This window comes from Sphaeramia orbicularis, chromosome 2 (genome assembly GCF_902148855.1).
Source record: "Sphaeramia orbicularis chromosome 2, fSphaOr1.1, whole genome shotgun sequence".
Classification (NCBI taxonomy): domain Eukaryota; kingdom Metazoa; phylum Chordata; class Actinopteri; order Kurtiformes; family Apogonidae; genus Sphaeramia; species Sphaeramia orbicularis.
This window is the reverse complement of record NC_043958.1, coordinates 18,673,078-18,692,731: the sequence shown is the minus strand read 5'-3', so window position 1 is coordinate 18,692,731 and position 19,654 is coordinate 18,673,078. Positions and strand designations below refer to the sequence as shown.

The 19,654-nt window shown below is 39.3% G+C and overlaps 1 protein-coding gene across 1 annotated transcript; it reads right to left on the bottom strand.

The window, feature by feature from the left end:
- Positions 1-563: 563 nt before the first annotated feature.
- On the bottom strand, positions 564-6,629 carry slitrk1 (SLIT and NTRK like family member 1). The gene has a single exon (XM_030152010.1). The coding sequence runs from the start codon at positions 5,343-5,345 to the stop codon at positions 3,231-3,233; it is 2,115 nt and encodes a 704-aa protein (XP_030007870.1). The 5' UTR covers positions 5,346-6,629; the 3' UTR covers positions 564-3,230.
- Positions 6,630-19,654: the final 13,025 nt, after the last annotated feature.

Genomic DNA, 19,654 nt, shown 5'->3' with positions numbered 1-19,654 from the left:
AAATTCACATTATGTTTTTTGAACTTTCCAGCTTCAGTGCCCGGTTTAAAACATTTGTTACAGTTTCTTTCAAATGTTTTAAACAGACATGTTTGCAGGATAAAACATCTGGAACCACAAAATATCTGCAAAGTAGCCTCATCGTTTAGGTTGACGAAGAAGCGAATATAGCTGATGTAACTTATTACATTTTGACTGTAACTGTCTGTAAGAATTACATCAAAAATACAGTTCCTATTACTGTCTAAATGTGTAAGTTTTCTCCATAACTTAATGTCACCAAAGAAACATTGTAAAAATTCTCCACTATATATGATTATAATCAAAATTCTAATAAGAAATGGGTTCTAACTGAAATAATTTTACCCTGTTGTACTATCCCACGTGTAGAAAGAAATATTTAGGAACAAAGACAGAGCAAAGTGAGCCCATGTAAACCATTCAGCATAAAGCAGTGCAAAAAACAGAGATAAATCAAACCTGTCAAATACCTCATTACACTTTCCAAACTTCAACTCAGTCAAATCCAATAAAAAATAAAAAAAAATCCTAAAAGCCAAACATTGTTTTTTACTCAACCTCAACCACACTTTATTTAACAAAATAGAAGCAGGTCAAATATCGCAAAGCATATAAATGTAACTTTGAAACACAGCGTTTGAAAATTATGACAAATCATCAGTGGGCTGTGGCACAGTAATACTCCACAGAAGAGACACATAGTTTACCCAGTCCCCCCCCTCCCCTGTGATTGGACAAAGGAGCGGGAAACGGGGATTCAGAGGGGAAGCAAGGTGATCGGACAGAATGTGAGGGGGTAATGATGAGTGTTTGTCACAGATCTGCTGAGATGTTAGTCCCCAAGGTCGAGCTGTGCATGTTGGGAAGAGAAAAGGAAAAAAAGGAAGGATACATGCAAATCTCTCTCTCTCTCTCTCTCTCTCTCTCTCTCTCTCTCTCTCTCTCTCTCTCTCTCTCTGATACACACATGTACACAGCTGCATGCCTGTGCACACACACACAAACGGACCAACAAGCACGTCAACACACTCAAGTGCACGCGGGGGCAGAGGGCAGGCAGACAATGAAAATAGGGTCGTGATTCAGCACCATGGACAGCGCTAGTCTGCATACTGGGGGAAAACACTGTAGGCCTACTAGCGGGGGGAAGAGGAAGAGGAGGAGGAGGAAGAGGGGGTGATAGCCCATCTCACATCAACTCTGTACACTCTCATCATGGCCATTACATCTTTAGGTAGCTTTTGAGCCGAATTATGCTGCAAGCTTATCGAAATTAGTAGGTTTCTGAAAGGAAAACTGAACGAATTAGAACAGAAAAATAAATGCAAATTGCACATTCCTTGCATCTGATCTGTCGCTGCAGTGTAGATAATTGAGAATTTTTTTTTTTTTTTTTTTTGGAATACTAGAAATATACCCTAACCTGTAATATTTTAGTCACTTTTTTTCCAATGAATCCATGTTTGTTCTTCGGTTAAAGCAGTAGAGGCCAAGCAGCAGACTCTGCAAAACAGGTTTTAAGTCATGGTATTGTTTTCATGTGAGCCCACAAAAAAACCATGCGACCCCCAAGAAGAGTATCTCAAGTTCAAAATGCTGGATTGAAAAAGGCATCTTGCATGATCTAATTACCTTCTGTTTTGTGTGTGTCTATGCCCCTTTTTTTTTCTCCTCCGTGAAGGAGACACGTCCCGTTTCTGCACGAACTCTACAGCCACATGCTTGAGTATTTTTTTCGTCAGAGCATGATGGCCTTCGTATGTTAGAAAGCAAGAATCACCCGAAACAGCCCCTTTCAAGCACATTTTGTGGTAAATACAGTGAGTTTCAGTTCTCTTATTTGGACAAGATTAGATGGCTTTACAAAAGCTCACAATATGATGAAAGTGAATCATAGCCATAAGCTTTTTTTTGTGTGGAGGAATACTTTTTTTTGTCCTGACATTAAAAAAAGCATTCTAGTCTATGCCAGTCTACCTGCGCTGCTTACATAGATCGAATTATACCTACATTACAGTAAGTAGCTCAATTGAAAACACGTCTTTGCTCAGTTGTTGAAAAAATACGATGGTATAAACCCCCCATTTAAATGACAGTTGTTTTTTTTTTTCTTCCTCTCACCCAAAGCAGGCTATATTCATTGACACACAAAATCACGGAACTGTTATTTTAGCTACATTAACTTTGCAGCATAAGCATCTGAGTGACGTTAATTGGTCATGCTCATCTGCATGTCTGAATATCTGAAAGTCAACAATTGGCACACCATAAAATAACACAGTTTACATTCATAAAGGAGATGATGACTGCGCAGACATGGATTTAATCTGCACCATCTATTACGGTATAAATAACCCCAATATTTATCGACAATCAAATGATAACAAACAGAAAATAACATGCACTGACAGCTTCACTTCCATCACTCCTTTCCGATAGTCATCATTATCCGTTATTGATTTTTTTTTTTCTCTTTTCTCCAAACAAGTTTAAAACAACAAATACAAATCCTAACTGCAGGTTCACAAAAAATAGAGAAATGGCACTTTGTAATAGTCATATATAATTCTTAATATCTATATATAATCGTCATATTGATATAACATGAAAGGGTCGAGTTTGCTTCTTTGTTGGTTATGGTGGTTATGGTTCCTCGCCGTCGTGTGTGTGTTGAAACCATGCGAAATATCATCATGCAGATTATGATACATCGGTCCGAGTATTTACATTTACATTCATGCGTTCGTGCACCATTCCCCGAGTCTTCTTCGGTCCTGCTCTCTCTTTCTCTCTCTCGCTCTCTCTCTCTCTTTCTCTCTCTCTCTCTTATTCGCTCGCTCGCTTTCACACACACGCCCTCTCCCCTCGCTCCTTTTCTCCCTCTTTCTGTCTCGCACAGATCCGTAGTCCGATTGCGGCAAATAGCAGAACTGGGAGGAGGAGGGAGGGAGGTAGGGAGGGTTTTTTTTTTTTTTTTTAGCCAGGGGGCTTGGCATATACATATATTACAGAGTGGGGCCTGTGCAGCAGACTGACTTACTTGGTTCAACTGGAGAAAACAAGACAGAAACAAGTCTGTGTTCGCCTGGGACGAACAAAAGCGGATGAATCTTGCCGTTTTAGTCATTTATGAACGCCAGTCTGTCTATGTGACTGTTTGTAATCCAGTCTGGTATAGGCTTATTGTACTAGACTAGAGCAGAGTCCCTTTACGCATCATTTGTCGTGGAGAGGTGCGTGCTGCAGTCAAAGCCCCGGTGCGCGCCCCCGTCTGCGTGGTACGGCCCGCTGTGCCAATAAGACGAGTCACACACTGTTTGTAAGGAATTGATCTCCGAGGCGGAAGAGTTCCCGTCCCTCCGCTTTGATCTCTTTCGATTCCGCAAAATAAAGACAAGCATTCCTACAACAGTGAACGCAGACGTGACAAACACCAACAGCAACCCGGGGACGAGCACTGAGATGGAGACCCTGTTTGGCTCCACGTAAGAGTTTGAGCGCGTCCCCGAGTCCAAAGTGTAAGTGCTGTTTTTGGACAGGGACGTGGGGGACACTCTGTCGTAAAGTTTGGGGCACATTAGGTCGTTTCGGACGTAGCGAAAATCTCGTTTCCAAAACTCTTCAGGGGACTCACACTTGAGATCACTCACTATCACATCAGCCCCTAGTTTCTCCGTCCACTGCTTGAAGGGCACGATGTTGCACGAGCAATCCCACGGATTCCCGTGCAAATCGATCTGTATGATTGAATTGAGCTGGTCTAACACCCCAGCCACAGGGAGATAGGTGAAATAATTATTATGCAGACTAATTTTAGATAAAGAAATCCCAAAGAAAGCATCCACGGGCAAAGATTTCAGCAAGTTGTTATTGAGGAACAGAACCCTCAGGTTTGGCATGTGGCTGAACGCACCTGCCACTATCAGCTGGATGTCGTTGTATTCCAAACTGAGATATTCCAGATTCACAAGGCCCACGAACATTTCTGCCATCAGAGTATCCAGATAGTTCTTATCCATGTACAGCCATCGGAGCTCGGTCAGGTTTTGGAAAGTGCCGTTGTCAATCACCTTGATGTTGTTCCCACCCAGGTCAAGTAGGTTGAGGCTGGAGTAACCGAGCAGCTGGTTCTTTTTCACTGCGTGGATGTTGTTTTCTCTCATGTTCAGTTCGTGAGCGGCCAAGGGCTTAGGCTTGAGGTTGGCTAAGCTCTCGATCTTTTTGTTCTCACAGTTGACCCCCAGCCCCTGTCTGGAGCCGACCAGCTTGCAGGTGCAGGGCTGAGGGCACGTCATGTTGTGCAGCTGCTCCCTGTCCCCGTTCACACCTGTCACCACTGGAGTGGGTTTAGTTTTCAGCTGCCAGTTCTCACGAGATTTGGAGCGGCTTTTGGGTCCGTGGCCGCCAGGCGTCGGAGGCCCACTGGCGTCTCCATTGGACTTGTAAGGCGTGGGACGCGGGCCGAGGGCCACGGACTCCGAGGTCTGGTCCTGGGTGGGAGGGGCGACCAAGCTGGTGTCCACGCTGCCGCTCTGTGAAGGGCACAGGTCAGCTTCTGACGTCTCGTTTAAGTCGCTCCCTTGCAGCCTGGTGGGAGCCTCACATATCACCCTCCCAATGAGCGCGTTATGCGGTATGTTCTCCAACCATTCCTTAAGAGAAACCAGGTCGCAATTACAGTCCCACGGGTTGTCCTCCAACAAAACCTCCGCAATGCCCGGTATTTGTTCAAGGATCCCCTCATAAGGCAACGTTTTGATTCGGTTCCCCCTTAGGTCGAGATGCGTAATGGGCACATGTTGAAACACGTTTATAGGTAGCGCACTGATGAGGTTGTCGTTAAGTATTAATACTTCAAGTTTATTTAGGTCCCTGAAAACAGCGGGATCAATATCCCTCAATAGATTAAAATCAGCTTGGAGATATTCCAAGTCGTCTAACCCCAGAAATGTACTCTTCCTGAATGATCTTATCTTATTGTTATTGATGTGCAGCCTTTTCACCAGCTGCAATCCCAGAAAGGCGCCGGGGACAATGTCGTGCAAACCATTGTTTTCCAAATGCAGGCTCACAGCATTGTAAAAGTTGGCGAACTCGTTGGGAAATAGCCTGGATAGAGAATTCCCGTGCAACAGCAGGTGATAAAACTGAGAGCTCGGGCCAGTCAAATGCTGCAGAGTGGTGAAGCTCCTTTTTTCGCAGTCTATGTGCAGATCTCCCTCTATCTCGTTGCAAGAGCATATCTGCTCCTTACAAACGTCCCTTGTAACATTTCCACTAGCAACACAAAGAGCCGCATTCAGCAGAACAATCCAAAGCAGCATTTTTCAACGTGAACAATTCATTCCCGGTTTCAAGACATACGAGCTGCGAATTTAATCTGCATCAAGGAGAAAAAAACTGACATAGACATTAGGTCTGGGGGAAGATAAGGCAGTCTTTTATAACAGATCCATGCTGCATCTAACCTGCTCTTGTGTCCAGACTTCCAGTTTTGAAAATGCCCACATAAACGTCTCATTCACATCGACTCAATCCCCTGAGCCTCCGTGTGTTTATGATGAGAATCAAAAACAGCAAGCGGCAGCAGAGTCCAAAGCATCTTTCTGGCTCTTTTCAGTTCGTTTAAGACTGACCTTGGCAACAAAATTAACAAATCCGTGCTTTTTTCTCCTGCTGTCGTGCTGCGTGTTGCGGCGTCGGGAGCTGTTCCCTCTCCCCTGGTGCTGAATTCACACCCTGCGCTGGAGGTTTCGACGCGATCCCACCGCTGCAAAACACCCGCATCCCCCCTCACGTCCTTCGGCGTCTTGCTCCGCTCGTTTGCGCCTCTTTTTTTTTTTTTTCCTCTCTCCTTTGTGGCGTTTCGGGAATCACAAAAAGAGGAACGCGGAGACAGTGTTCATCCTAGCGCGGTGCTCTAAGAAAGATCTGACACCCTCTACTGAGCTGTAATGGCAAAAATCCGTCGACTGACTGAGGGAATGCTGAGAAGAGAGAGCAGGGGAAAAAAAAAAAAATCAATCCACATATAGGGGCGAGATTAAAAATGTTCACACTTTATAGTTGCTGGTGTGTAGGTTATTTCCCCCCGGAGGCGCAAAAATCGTTTTTTGCCACCAAAAGACGCTCCTACTGTAAATTCTTGTTTTCATATCTGTCTTCTCAAAGCTCGCAGCTCCACGGTAAAAAGTCTCCAACTCGGCATCGTCGAAAACACCGGTGAGGTTTCACATAAGGATCGTGCAACCCCCAGTTCAGTTCTTTAAATTACCTCCATTCTTTAAGGATAAACGTCATTACTTTAGCCGGTCTCTCTTCATTTCTGTAAAAGCTCCTGCTGTTCCAGTCCTGACTTTCGCCCCTTTGCTTAGAAAACACTGTTGAATGCGGTAAAAACAATTATCCGCTACAGGCATGCCTCAGTCCAGCAAAAAACAGTTGACTATACAACAAACGATGCGTCAGTGTGGCACCCTATATGCGCATGTGTGCGTGACGTTGTTTTTTTTCTTTTTTTTTCGGATATGAAATGCTTTGCAAAAATAAATCTACAACTGTAATACAAAAAGGAAGTGTTTTGCACAAATATTCCTCACTCATATCTGTTTAGATTCTTCTGCACGGATCTATCCCATTGTTTTAGAGTATTACATCAGCTGGTCCTTTTTTTTTTTTTTTTTTCTCCAGGGGGGAGCGTAGAGTTGAGGTAGTTATATCCTCCCGCTCCACCCCCCATCTGCAGTGCTCAGTTGGAATTAAGAGCAGGGCACAAAATGGGATGCTAAGTTAAATATCCTCTCTCTCTCTCTGACATCATTTTAGCAGTGGAAACAACACACAGAGCAATAAGAGTCCAATCTAAGAGAGGCAGGAGATTCCAGCAAAGCATCAGTGGTGCTTGCAATAAGCAAAACATCATTAGGACCACCTACATATGGCTGTAAAGCATTCCCATTATGGTCCATTGACTGGTTATGATTCCCCCAACCCACATGTCTGGCGGTCTGGCTTTCTGTCCGTCTGCTCTTATGCTACCTGTTGGGTTGTGTGTCTCCTTAAGTATTTCTTGTCTCAGTCTCCCTCCTTAAAGTCAGACTACTTTCACTTTTCACGTAATCTTCCTCACTTTCCTTGTTTTGACTTTCTTTGTTTTTAATCAGAATTGGATAAATAGCAGAGCCTCTTGTTTGTGTTTGATGATTTTCTAAACACTTTCCTCCCTGTTGTCCAACTCTAAACATCCTTCAGAGAAGGCCGCCCACAGTCAGTTCTTCCCCCTGTTTCCAGAATGATTTTTTGTTGTGTTTAATGGGTGTTGAACAGTTGCAGGCCTTCAAACTGGCACAGCGTCCTGCTGTGGGGTAGATCAAAACTGTACCGCAATGTGTTTGAGCTAAACTAAGTAACCAATAGTCAATTCAGGTCCCCGGTGAGTGGAAAGCAAACAGAGGCTGAGGGCGGACAAACGGACGGACGGGTGGCCAAGCCAAGGGCACATCACTTATTCACACTAATTAATTGGATGTTGGATGTTTGTGTGTATATGTGGGCTGTGGGGGTGTAAATGTGAGAGTGAGGGGTTGGCAAAGATGCCTGCTGATGCGGTTTAGTATGCTTGATGAGCCCTCCTGGATGCACGCTTCATATATGTATGTTATCTACGGCAGGTGGGGGGTGTGCATTGTCTAACACAGCCTGGTCACGCTTCAGTGTCCTATTTAACACACAAACAATGCTGACTCCATCTTAGCTCAGCTCAGTCGTTGTAGGCCAAACATTTAGATTCCGATATAATCCCCCAAACAGGATAAATCATATTTGTATCAGGGAAAAAAAAAGCCCTTATCTTGGAGTCAAAACTAATTGGATTATGAATATGAATGTATCCCAAGGAATAATTGCATGGGGCTCAGCATCATGATGTGATGCAGATACTGTCGAGTTGCATTAGTGTGATACGGGACTAGAGGAACTCATACGTCACTTGCATACATAGTCGCAGGGCAAACAATGCAACTCAGGCTCAAATTGGAGAAGCACATGCAGACGAGGTGAAGGCATGCAAAAGACACAAGAGCAAGGTGAGGTGTGGAAGAGTTACATGGGGATGAAAATGCTGAAGATCTTGCAGATGAACCCATATAGGAACATCTTCTGGTATCCTATCTGTTTTGCACACTTTGGATTTAGTTTAACCTCCTAAGACCCAGGAAATGTCAGCAAAGTACAAGCTTTTTTTGTTTTTATCAAATAAGTGTCTATATTGGAAACATCATGATGCAACAGTTTTTTCAGATGCAAATGTCCTTTGTGGTGGACAGTTTTCTTTTTTTTTTTTGTATAAAGTTGTTAAACTCTTGTCCACAAATGTGGACAGAAAACCCATAGTTGGGTCTTAGGAGGTTAAAAATAGGTGTTTCTAGCTCTGTAAAATACATAATTATGTCTAGAAATAATTTTGGACTATGTTCAGTGATGCAAGACACTCAAACATCTCCAAAATAGAATAGACTGTCTTTATTGTCGTAGGTGTAATCCTCTTTAAGCATCTTTGTGTTATTTATGTAATAAATTATATACATTTTTCAAATCTAAGTTTATATTTTTTGTGTGTTTTTTGGCCTTTTGTGTTGATATAGTAGGTTAAAGTGAAAAAATAATAGGCAGATGAGATAGATGAAGTTGTGCTGAAATAAAAGATACCAAACATGGGTATAATAAACATTTCTTTATATAGTATATAAAGGCAAAATTAAAAGTATCCAAAACAGCCAAAATAGGCTCAGATCCCTAAGGGTTAAATGCCATAGAAGTATAAATAATATATAAAAAGTACAAAAACTGAAAATATGAAAGAAAAGCCCTGGATGGCATAAATATCCTTAAAAAAACAAAAAAGCACAAAGTAGAGCACAGAAAAAGTGTCACTGAAAGTATAAAAACAAAAAACAAAAAAACATCATCGTATACATGTAGACAACATTTAGCAATAGCACACTTGTCTTAGTGTCCAGTGGTGTTCAGCGCAATTATGGCTCTGGGATAGAAACTGTTTTTTAGACGGTTTGTGCTGGCCTTTAATGTCCCGAAACATCTGCCAGAGGGTAAAAGTTCAAAAAGTGAAAAACCATCTTGAGTTGCATCCCTGATGATAGTCTTTGCCTTCCTGGGACAGTGGGAACTGAAGAGTTCCTCTGGGGAAGGAAGGGGGCAGCCGGTGGTCTTCTGGGCCATGGTGGGCGCCTTCCTGTTCACTACTGTACCCCTCGAGAACCACACGCAGTTACAGGATGTAAAGATGCTTTTTATGGAGCAACGGTAAAAAGAAACAAGCATGGATCAATTTTAGCGAGATAACGTCTGTAATACTAAGTCTGGAACTCTTTTGCATCAATAATGACATGATTTACTCAACTGGAAAAGAGTTCAATTAAAACAACAAATAATTCTTATCATAATAACCAATATTTGTAAATCAGACATGTTTAGATGATCAGATGGGATGTTCCATTCCATTACACCTTCTTAGTTTGCCTTCAAATTGAACATCTTGCCCTCTTTGTCAATTCTAAAACTTGATATATTTGATGTATAAATATAGTGTGTTTAACATGTTTCAAACAATAGAATCTACAACGTGGACAAGAATATTATTTTTGATTTAAAAGTCAAACCTAATGATTTTTGCTGTATTTGACCTGAACTCATTTGAAAATGAGTTCAGGTCAAAGGTCATGTTTGGTCATTATATGGAGCTGGATGTGTATTAAAGGCACTATTGAAGTATTAAATGCATGAAGGATATATAATTGCATAAGAATTTTGATGAGATTTTTCTTTTTTTTCTTCCTTTTTTTCGATGTGATTTTTAGGAAATATTGCTGGTGTAAGGTGATGGCAAATGGGGGTGAGTTCAGCATCTGGAGGTTTAGATCGTTGGAGAAGATCAATATCATCATAACCTTTATCTAAACTCGGAGATATATTGAGGACCCAAACTCATTTACAATATAGCCAAAACAGAACAAGACATTTGAAACATCCAATGGACGTATAAATACCAAAAAGTAAAAGTGACAAAGATGAATTAAAAACAGGGAACTCAACTTAAAAACAGGAGCAGCTGGAGGCAAACTAAGAAGTGATTAAGGATTTAAATTGTCCTAATGATAAAAGTGTGATAAGTTTCAGATGATTAAGAAAGTCAAGTAAGAAAAACTGGACTTTTCCGTCTCAGTACGGACTGAAGGAACCTGCAGTGTGAGCCAGTCCTTTGAGCGAGTGTGATATTGGCTTGCATTAAAAGATACTAAAACATTTATATAAGATGGTAATATATGGCATCATAAGATGGATCCTTCTAGGAATCAAAAATTCAACTCTTTCTGGTAGGGACAGAAAGGAGACAAACCTTTTGGATCTTTGGAGATTTTGGGCCTTCAAATCCAAACCAAGGTTCATGCTTTGCTTTGGTTACATAGTATTTCTTTATTAATACATGTTTGATCCATGTATTCTTTGTGTCATATTACAGTTTGTTGAACATGCTGAAGAGCTTTGCATCATATACCTTCATCATCACTCATGTCGTTGCTCTATACTTGGCATTAGGTGGTTTATGTAGAAAAATAGATCAAACTGTTGTGTGTATTTTTACCTTCGCCAAGGAGGTTATGTTTTCATCGGGGTTTGTCTGCTTGTTTGTTTATCTGTTAGCAAGATAAGTCAAAAAGTTATGGAAGGATTTTGATAAAATTTTTTAGGAAATGTTAATACTGGTTCAAGGAACAGATGATTAAATTTTGGCAGTGATCGGGGGCCGGATGGGGGTGGGGGGATGGGGGATTTTTGTTTGTTTGTTACCTCTGCCAGGAGGTATTGTGATCACTTTGCTTTGTGTGTTTGTTTGTTTGTTTGTTTGCATGTTTGTTTGTTAGCAACTTTACGGGAAAACTATTACAACCATCTTTACCAAATTTTACCCACAGTTAGGCCTAGGCCCTGGGGTGAACCCATTAAATTTTGGGCCAAGTAGGCCAAAGTTCAAGGTCGCAGCAAGGTCACAAAATCTCAAATTTTCCTATATCTCATCATTGAGCAATTTTTGAAAATTCATAAAAAATTCAAAACAACTCTAATTATCCTCCAATTTGATGCACCTGTAGCTTTTAACACTATCTTGTATCTGACACAAAATTGTCCACATCCACTGTGGAATGTGGACTCTGTGGACATTTCAATTTAACATTGAAAATCCCATTTACGACACATTTTTCATTATAACTCAACAAATATTGATTGGAATTTAACAGAATTTGACATACACATGACTAGTACCAAGCTTCAACTTTTTCTCCTGTACGGAACAACCTTGAAAGTGTTTAATTGAAAAGAAATAGTCGATCCACACATGCACACTGTTTGGGTGCTTGGCAGAGGTTTGTGTTCTCTGAACACTTGTTTGTCTGTCTGTTAGCAAGAAAACTCAAAAAGTTATGGAAGGATTTTGATGAAATTTTCAGGAAATGTTGATACTGGTACAAGGAACAAATGATTACATTTTGGTGGTGATCGCGGTGGCGGGGGGGGGACTGATCCGCCTTGGCAGAGGTCTGCGCTCTCCAAGTGCTTTTCTAGATAGCACATATAAATGTCCTATTAAACTCCCTGCTTGCCCATCTATAACAGAAATATTCTATTTACAGTCATTGTATCTGCCCTTTGAACCATTGCATTGTTTGTGCATATGACGTCACGCATATAATCCGTGTTTTCAAGTCAGTGGACAGTTTTTCCAGTTGAATGAAGAATAATGAATTGAACAGACCCATTTATTTACCACTACATTATTGCTTTATGAGCAGTACCCATGTCAAGCACATCTCTCTATACACTTTATGTATTTCAATTCAGAACTGTTCCCTCTTGTCACTATGTTCTACCCTGGCTCATTTTCCCTGCACCCCTATTTCTTCTTTTGTTTAGTGGCTGACGACAGCCTGCTGTAACCTGTTGTAATTGGTCCAAAAGCCTCAACCATCCCCTCCCAAAGTGTTTTCACGCTACAAAACAAAACAAATCAGTGTTTGGTTTGATCCAGACTCAGACCAAACACCGACTCCTTTCATTGGACGAGGGGGCATGTGAGGTTTCCCACCTGCTTTTCTGGTTGAGATCACAATGAAAAAGTCAAACAATCTGGATTGAATGAATCAAGTGTGAAAGCCTATTGTACTTTCTTTGTCAAATCTGTTACTGTCATAATGATTTTTCCACATTTCAGCTCTGTGAGAATGCTCTGATATTGACATTGACAGACAATGTCGATGCTGAATGTTTGCTTATGGTGCAGCAATAATAGAGGGAAAAAAATAATGCTAAAACTAATCAATAACATTCAATAAGACCATGATGTTGAGCTACAAAATTGCTTGCTATTTCCTGACTCTCATCCAACCACTCAGTGTTGGTTAGATGTGTCTAAACTGTCATTATTAGCAGAGTCACCACTGATATGTGATACTCATTCTCATCCTTTCTATGTTTTGACATATTTTTTGTCACCTGCAGCGAATCTAATGCACCATCTGTTATTTTATGTCAGAAGTGAAGAGCTAAAAGATCATTTGTACATCTTTTTGATCCTTCCCTGAGCGAAATATATTTAAAGAATCTCACAGTGGGATTTTATCGCATTATTTTGGGAGAAAAGCTTCTTGACCCTCCCTGTGGCCCTTCTTTCAAGACTTATTTTTCTCCTTTTTGAAAAGATTAAGATAGTTGATGATTATATGATCTAGCTTCCTGATAAGGACATAAAAAAAAAAACACCACGCTGCTAAATCTCCACCCAACAACAGTGATAAATGTCTTTTTAGCAGTTTTAAGAATATCGCCTCATCAAGATTGTTGCCCCCTGGCTTCTGAATCTTTTTCTGACATTGTTTTGGAAAGTGTTCTGGTGTAAACATATGCCACCTACCTCAGCTTTGCTTTTTTTCTTTCCTCCAGATGTGCACGCTCATCTTCAAGAAACACATTTTCTTCCCATGGCTTCAAAAGTCAGGAGGTTTTAAGAGCGTAAAATACTCTAAGGGTAATTACAGAAAGGTCAGGTGCCATCTTAAGCTTGTTTTCACATCAGCATGTTCCACTCAGTGTGCACAGACAGCATTCACAATAAGGCCTGGATGATGGGAGGTAGTGGTGGGAGTAATAATGTGTGATTGGCAAGCAGATCTGATGAAATGGAAGAGGGCGGGATATTTACAAAGTTTCATGCATTGTCTGACATCATACAATATGTTCTTTCTTTTCTTTCTTTTTTTTTCTTCCAGCCTGAAGCCATAGATTGAAGATTCACTTCATTCTCCCACACTGTAGAAAATTTGGCTTGGGTTTACACATGCTTCATCCATAAAACCAATATTACACGCATAAGAAAGTGAGAAACACAAGGGAAAAAACAACATACAAACAAAAACCCCAAGCACCCAAAACATATTATAAAAAAATCAATAAAACCAACTGATATTTCAACATAAAAATAACTTGTCATACATAAAATAGTTCAAAGCGAAAGAAAAACATGTCATTAAAAAAAAGAACAATAGGGTAAAAAGAGTTTTTAAATCTATCTTTGGTTTTTGTTTGTGTGTGTGTGTCTCAGGCATCACACCAACTCCAAAAAGGGCTGACTGCTGTAGTTTAGCATACTTATGTATTTTTGGTCAAGGAACAGACTAGCAAAAACGGCAAGATGACAGGACCGATATTCTGGGAGATATTAGCAATTTTGGAATACAATAGCCTTATAATCTCGTTGCTATGCCCAGAATCACATTGCCTACACTTCTAACAATAGGGTAACATTACTAAGGTGTCGCATGACCTTTTTATTTATTTATTTATTTATTTATTTTTAAGTTCGGCATACTTACGCATTTTGGTCAAGGAAAAGACTAGCGAAAACGACAAGTTGATAGGACCAATATTGTGAGAGATATTAGCAATTTTGGATCATTTATACATGTGCTTGTGGATCGGATCTACAAAGAAATGAAACACTTAGTAACAGGCAGAAAATACTTAAAATTGTGCTTAATTTTCTTTAGACATTTCAAGTTGTTCATATTTGTTCAGGTTATTCATATTTAATTGTTACAGGATTGTTTGAAAAAGTAAATATTTTCATAATTTAATATTTTTTGCACTAAAACAAAGACAAATATTTGAAGTTGTCATTATTTATAGGCATTGTGTAATTTTTTTTTTTTTTTTTTTCACATCAAACTGAGAAGAAAATATGGAGCCATTATTTTTGTAGGTTGTTATGCTATTATTTTACTGTAGATCATATTGGTCTGTATGTGGAACCTGAGCTAAAATGAGTTCAACAACCTTGACTATGTGGAATTTTTGTGCACTTTGAAAATTCATCCCACGGGCCAGATTGGAACCTTTGGCTGGCCGTATTTGGCCCCCGGGCCACATATTTGAGACCCCTGTCATAGAGTATATCATATATACTACAACATCATATAGTTTTGTATTGAAATCTTTTTTTTTTTTTTTTTTTTTTTTAATTTCCATGAAATGAGGGTTTGCTTTAATTATTTATTACATGTACCTTATGTCACTATAGATTTATTTGGGGTCAAAAGAGTCAAAATGATAATAACTGACCCTTCAAAATTCATTTATTTTTAAGAATTGCTGTCATGCCTTTTTTTTTTTTTTTTTTTAATACGGTAAAGGTCTTGCAGATGTGTCATGTACAGAAAAAGATGGGTCAAGTACAGACTGGAAGTCAATACGGCTATTGGCAAAGGCCGCAGCACCGGTCCCGATGTATCGACCTGCGATGCTGTATGAAGAATCAGCAGAATGTTTGACTCTAAATCAATACACATCTATCTACAAACTCTGTCAACCCCCACCCTCACCCTCACCCTAACCCAATCCCATCATCTGTACCAACACAACACAGCTGACCTGCTCCAAATCCAGTGAAGCAGAGCTCAATAAAAAAACACAAGTGTCGCCTGAATCTGCAACCACTTGAAGTGCATTGCATTAGTTCACTGCTGCTGCTGCAAAAGTGTTTTTTTTCCTTATAAGATTCACATGAACATGCAGTTCTGACAACATGACAAAAAGTCTGACACTGGCGTGAGTCACTTGCTTTAGGAAAAGTATTTAATTATAGTCTTGAAATACTATACTGATGCCTCAAGACATTGCAGTCTGCTTTGCTGCAGTTTGCTGTCTCCTTGAAAAATATGTAGTTATAATCGTCATCGGAGACAATTAATCTTGCACAGAGTATGTTAAGACCTAAGTGTCTAAAAGGGCGCTGAACAAAGCAAAGTGGATCGGCTTTTTCACATGTTTTACATTCAACTTTTTTTTATTTTAATTTACCATCTGTGCAGAGGTGTCGGCATGAGCAACAGACATTAATCCACTAAATACACATTGGAATCCAGTAATAAAATATTTTGTACAAGGAAGCATACCAACAGGCAAATAAAAGCTGCATTTAACCGTTATTTAATGAGTAAATGTGAAGAAATGAAATTTGATCTTATTGAATATGTTAAGAACTTTATTTGTGTGTAGACTTTATTATAGAATTAGAAAAAAGCAAAGAAGGAAAAAAAAAAAAAAGAAAGAAGTCACTGATCTCACCTTTATCGACTCATTTTTTTTGGCTTATTCCCAGCCGCATTACAAGACCCTCTTCACCTTTTCTTTTTTAATCAAAGTTAATCCTGATTGCGGATTAGCATTCCTCAGAGGTGACTTACAAATGCTAGTCTGTTTATTTGTCCTGAAAACACAAAAATGCACTGCAGCCTCATGCACAGTGTGTAAAGAGGAACATTTCAACGTTTATCAAATCAATTTTAACCCTTTCATGCATGAATTGTGAGAACCTTAGTCAATATTTTATTATTTTTTTTCTTGAGTGATTTTATTCCTCTTTAAGTGTGAAAAAAACAATGCAGTTGAATTTTTTTTATGAACCTATTTTTCATGGAGTTACAAAAATGTCCACTCAGCTGGACACCTTGCATTTAATTTTTGAAGCAAAGAATCATGTATTTAAAACCCATCATGAGAAAGTGATAGACTGTATGAAAACTATGAAATAAAACATTTTTAATGCAGTTTTCTCACATTTTAGTCTACTCTAATACTAGTTGTTACTCACTTCATGGAGATAATATGCAAAAAAAAAACCTTATTGTTTAAGAAAACTGTCACAGTCTAACAACAATTAGCAACTGATTTACACTAAAGCATTTTAGTGCAGATCAGGTTTATCAAGAAGAGCAAAGTTACAGTAATGGTATGAATTACAGTGTTTGGGATGATGCATTAGTGTCCACTGTGTTGGCCAATATGGAACTAAAACAACAAAACCCATGAATATACAAGAGAACAGCTGGAGAATAACTGTCCACTGGAGTGACCACTATGCATGAAAGGGTTAATCCATAAAGACCCAAACAGCCACCGGCGAACAAAAGCATCTACTGTTGTAAAATGTTTAATAATTGTTGATCCACTAATTCTATAAATAGATGTAAATAACTGAGGTAAGATGCAGTTTTTCTGCTTTAAATCATCATCAGATATGACCCATTTGGATGTCCAGAGGCTCCGTAGTTACCGTGGAAACACCGTCATCTTCTACAACATTGATTCACCAGTAAAACCCATGGAGTTGGATCAGTGACTATGAATGGAGACACTTGGTTTTTGTTCAGTTAATGATAGATTTTACCGAAAAAGTCGCATTTTCTTCAGTTTTCTCTGTTTATGATATTACAACTGTCAACTTTAATCCGAGCTTTTATGAACATTTATGTGACTAGCAAATTAAAAATAGGAAAATCCCTGATATTCATTGAAAAAAATGCAAAATACACATGACAATATTGTAATAAATTATAATAAATCACTAAGGGAAGGTTTGAGACACAGAAAAAAAAAATATGTGGGAACTGCCACCAAAGTGGATCTTTATGGATGAACCCTTTCATGCATGGCATCCACATTTGTGGACACTTATGCCGTGGTTCCACAACGTAGAATCGGCTCCACTCGACTCGGGTACCAGGTCCTATTCCTGGAGACTGTTTCCATTACAGGATACTACTGACTTTAGAGTACCTGGACGTCATAGTCATAGAGATGCTGATAAACTCACTCATTGCGTGTTGTCCGGTCAAGCTCACGCTGAATCTTTTCGTCGGCCACCAAGGACAGAAATGTCTGAATCTCCTCGACCAATCACAGTGTCATTTTGCAGGTCATCATGGATTAACCTACCGCTATATTTACTGTAAACTTCTGAATGTTTTTTTTTTTTTTTTAAATGGCGGGTCACATATTGATGACGTAACAATGCACAGACAACTCTCTGGATTGTTTACATATCACATTTTAGTACCTCTTCACCCGTTTTGAAATCTGGGCCGAACTAGTACTGGAAAAGTAGTACCAGGTACCAGATTCCAGGTTCTTTTCAGGCCAAGTCAAGTCGAGTCAAGTTGGTACCACATAGAAAAAATGTGGCAACAGTTTAAGCTCACTTTCCAAAGGGTTATAAAGGTAATATTCTCCAAACCACACGGGGGCAGCCTCTGTAGACTTTAGGCAATACAATGAAAAAAGTAGCAGCTTAGTTTTTAGAATTTGGGCTGCTTTGTGATCTCATAAAGTTAACCTCCGAAGACCCAGCTATTGGTTTTCTGTCAAGACAAGAGTTTCACAGCTTTATAAAAAAAAAAAAAAAAAAATATCGACTGCAAAGGACATTCCATAAAAAAGGCATCTGACAAAAAAAAAAAAAAAACTGTTACATGATATTTCCAATATAGGCAATTATTTAATTAAAAACAGCCAAAAAATTTTCTTTCCTGGGTCTCAGGAGGTTAAATATGTTCTTAACAAAACCATTTTTAAAAAAATTCAAAATGCATTTCAACTTTGGCCTAATTTTGAGTCATAAAATAAAAAAAAAAAAATAAAAAAAAATCTAGATACCTTTTTTTTTTTATAATTCATGCATGAAAGGGTTATATAAAAATTAATAAATTCTAAGGCGGTTAAAGCTGCTTTGCACTTATTCATTGCTTGATTTTTTGCCGTATTTCACACTCTCACTCTGACTCATAGATTTTCTGTCTGCCTACCTGAACATTTACAAATATATGCCTGACCTGAGTCTTGTTTTTTGGGACCTTTCATTCAGCGAGTCATGTGTTAGAAGAAAAGAACCATCCTCTGTACTTGCACTCTCCCTCGCTGCCTGTTTCTTTGTTTTTAATACTTCTATTTGTCAGCCGTTTTTTGTCACAGATCGGGTCAAAAACTATCCTCGAGTTAAATTAGCGAGGTAAAGGCAAATCACGGTGCTTTTAAGTGACAGAGCCGAGTCCTGTGTTTTAGGATGCCACAATTAGTGCCGCCGTGGCTTGTTACCATGGTAGCCAGTTCATCTCTGCTGAATCAGTGTCTTTTTTTTTTTTCTTTTTTTCTTTTTTTTTTTCCCTCTCCTCTTGGAACAGAGATTCAGCAAGAGTCCTGATCTCATGGTAATTGGCAGGAAATCATATGAAAGAAGTGCTCCTTAGATTCATAAGCCCCTTTTTGATAAATGGAAGCTTGAGAGGCAGAGACAAGTAGACAGTCCGAGTGCTTGGTGTTTGTCTGGGTTTGATGTCTGCTGATAGAAAATGCACATGTTATATTAAGTGATATCACTTTTAAGATCTGCATGAGAGTTCATTCTGCAGCTACAATTGCTCTCATTGGCTGTCCGTCCAGATAAAGGCTGGTAGACAGACATATGACGAATGGAGTAATGATTACAGCGTTAGACTTTTTTTTTTCATTAACTGTCACTCACATGCTTTGAGCCGATAACCTTCTCTTACATCAGCTTTACAAGTGTTACAAGCAATCTGAAGAAAAGGGTTCAGAGGTCAAAGTCACAGGCTCGTGTATTCATTACGACTCAAATCGTCAGAGAGTTTCTGATCTCTGGATGTTCACTGTGACCTGAAAGCCAAGGCTGAACAGCTTTTTTTTTTTTTTTTTTTCTGTAAAGCTAGCAGCTTCCCGGAGCTGATCTGTGATCCCTGACAAGATCCTGTCCAAAATCATATTTGTTTTCTACTTGAGGCCTTGATGATGCTGACAGCCCTAGTGATGCGATGTTCGCTGAAAGAAGAGTTACAGCCTCATCAACGATGTCTGAGAGTTGAAACCATGCGCTCAGGCTTGCAGCCTTAATGTCATTTGTTTTATTTCTTTTTTTTTTTTTTTTTTATTGTAATATGATGATCCTACTCAGTATTTATACTGTCTATGAATATTGCTGTTATGGTTATAGGTGCTTTTAAAGGCCAAAGTGCAGAAATGAACTTGACTGACTGTAACTCTTTTCCTGCTGATATAAGGACAGTGATGGAACAGGCCTATGTGATATAATCAAACTCATATCCGGATTAGAGGAGTTTATGACACATATCGCAATATATCACATTTTCTGTAAATCATCTGAGTAGCTTTTATAAAATAACCCCCATGAAAAGGCCTGTTTCTTATTACCCCA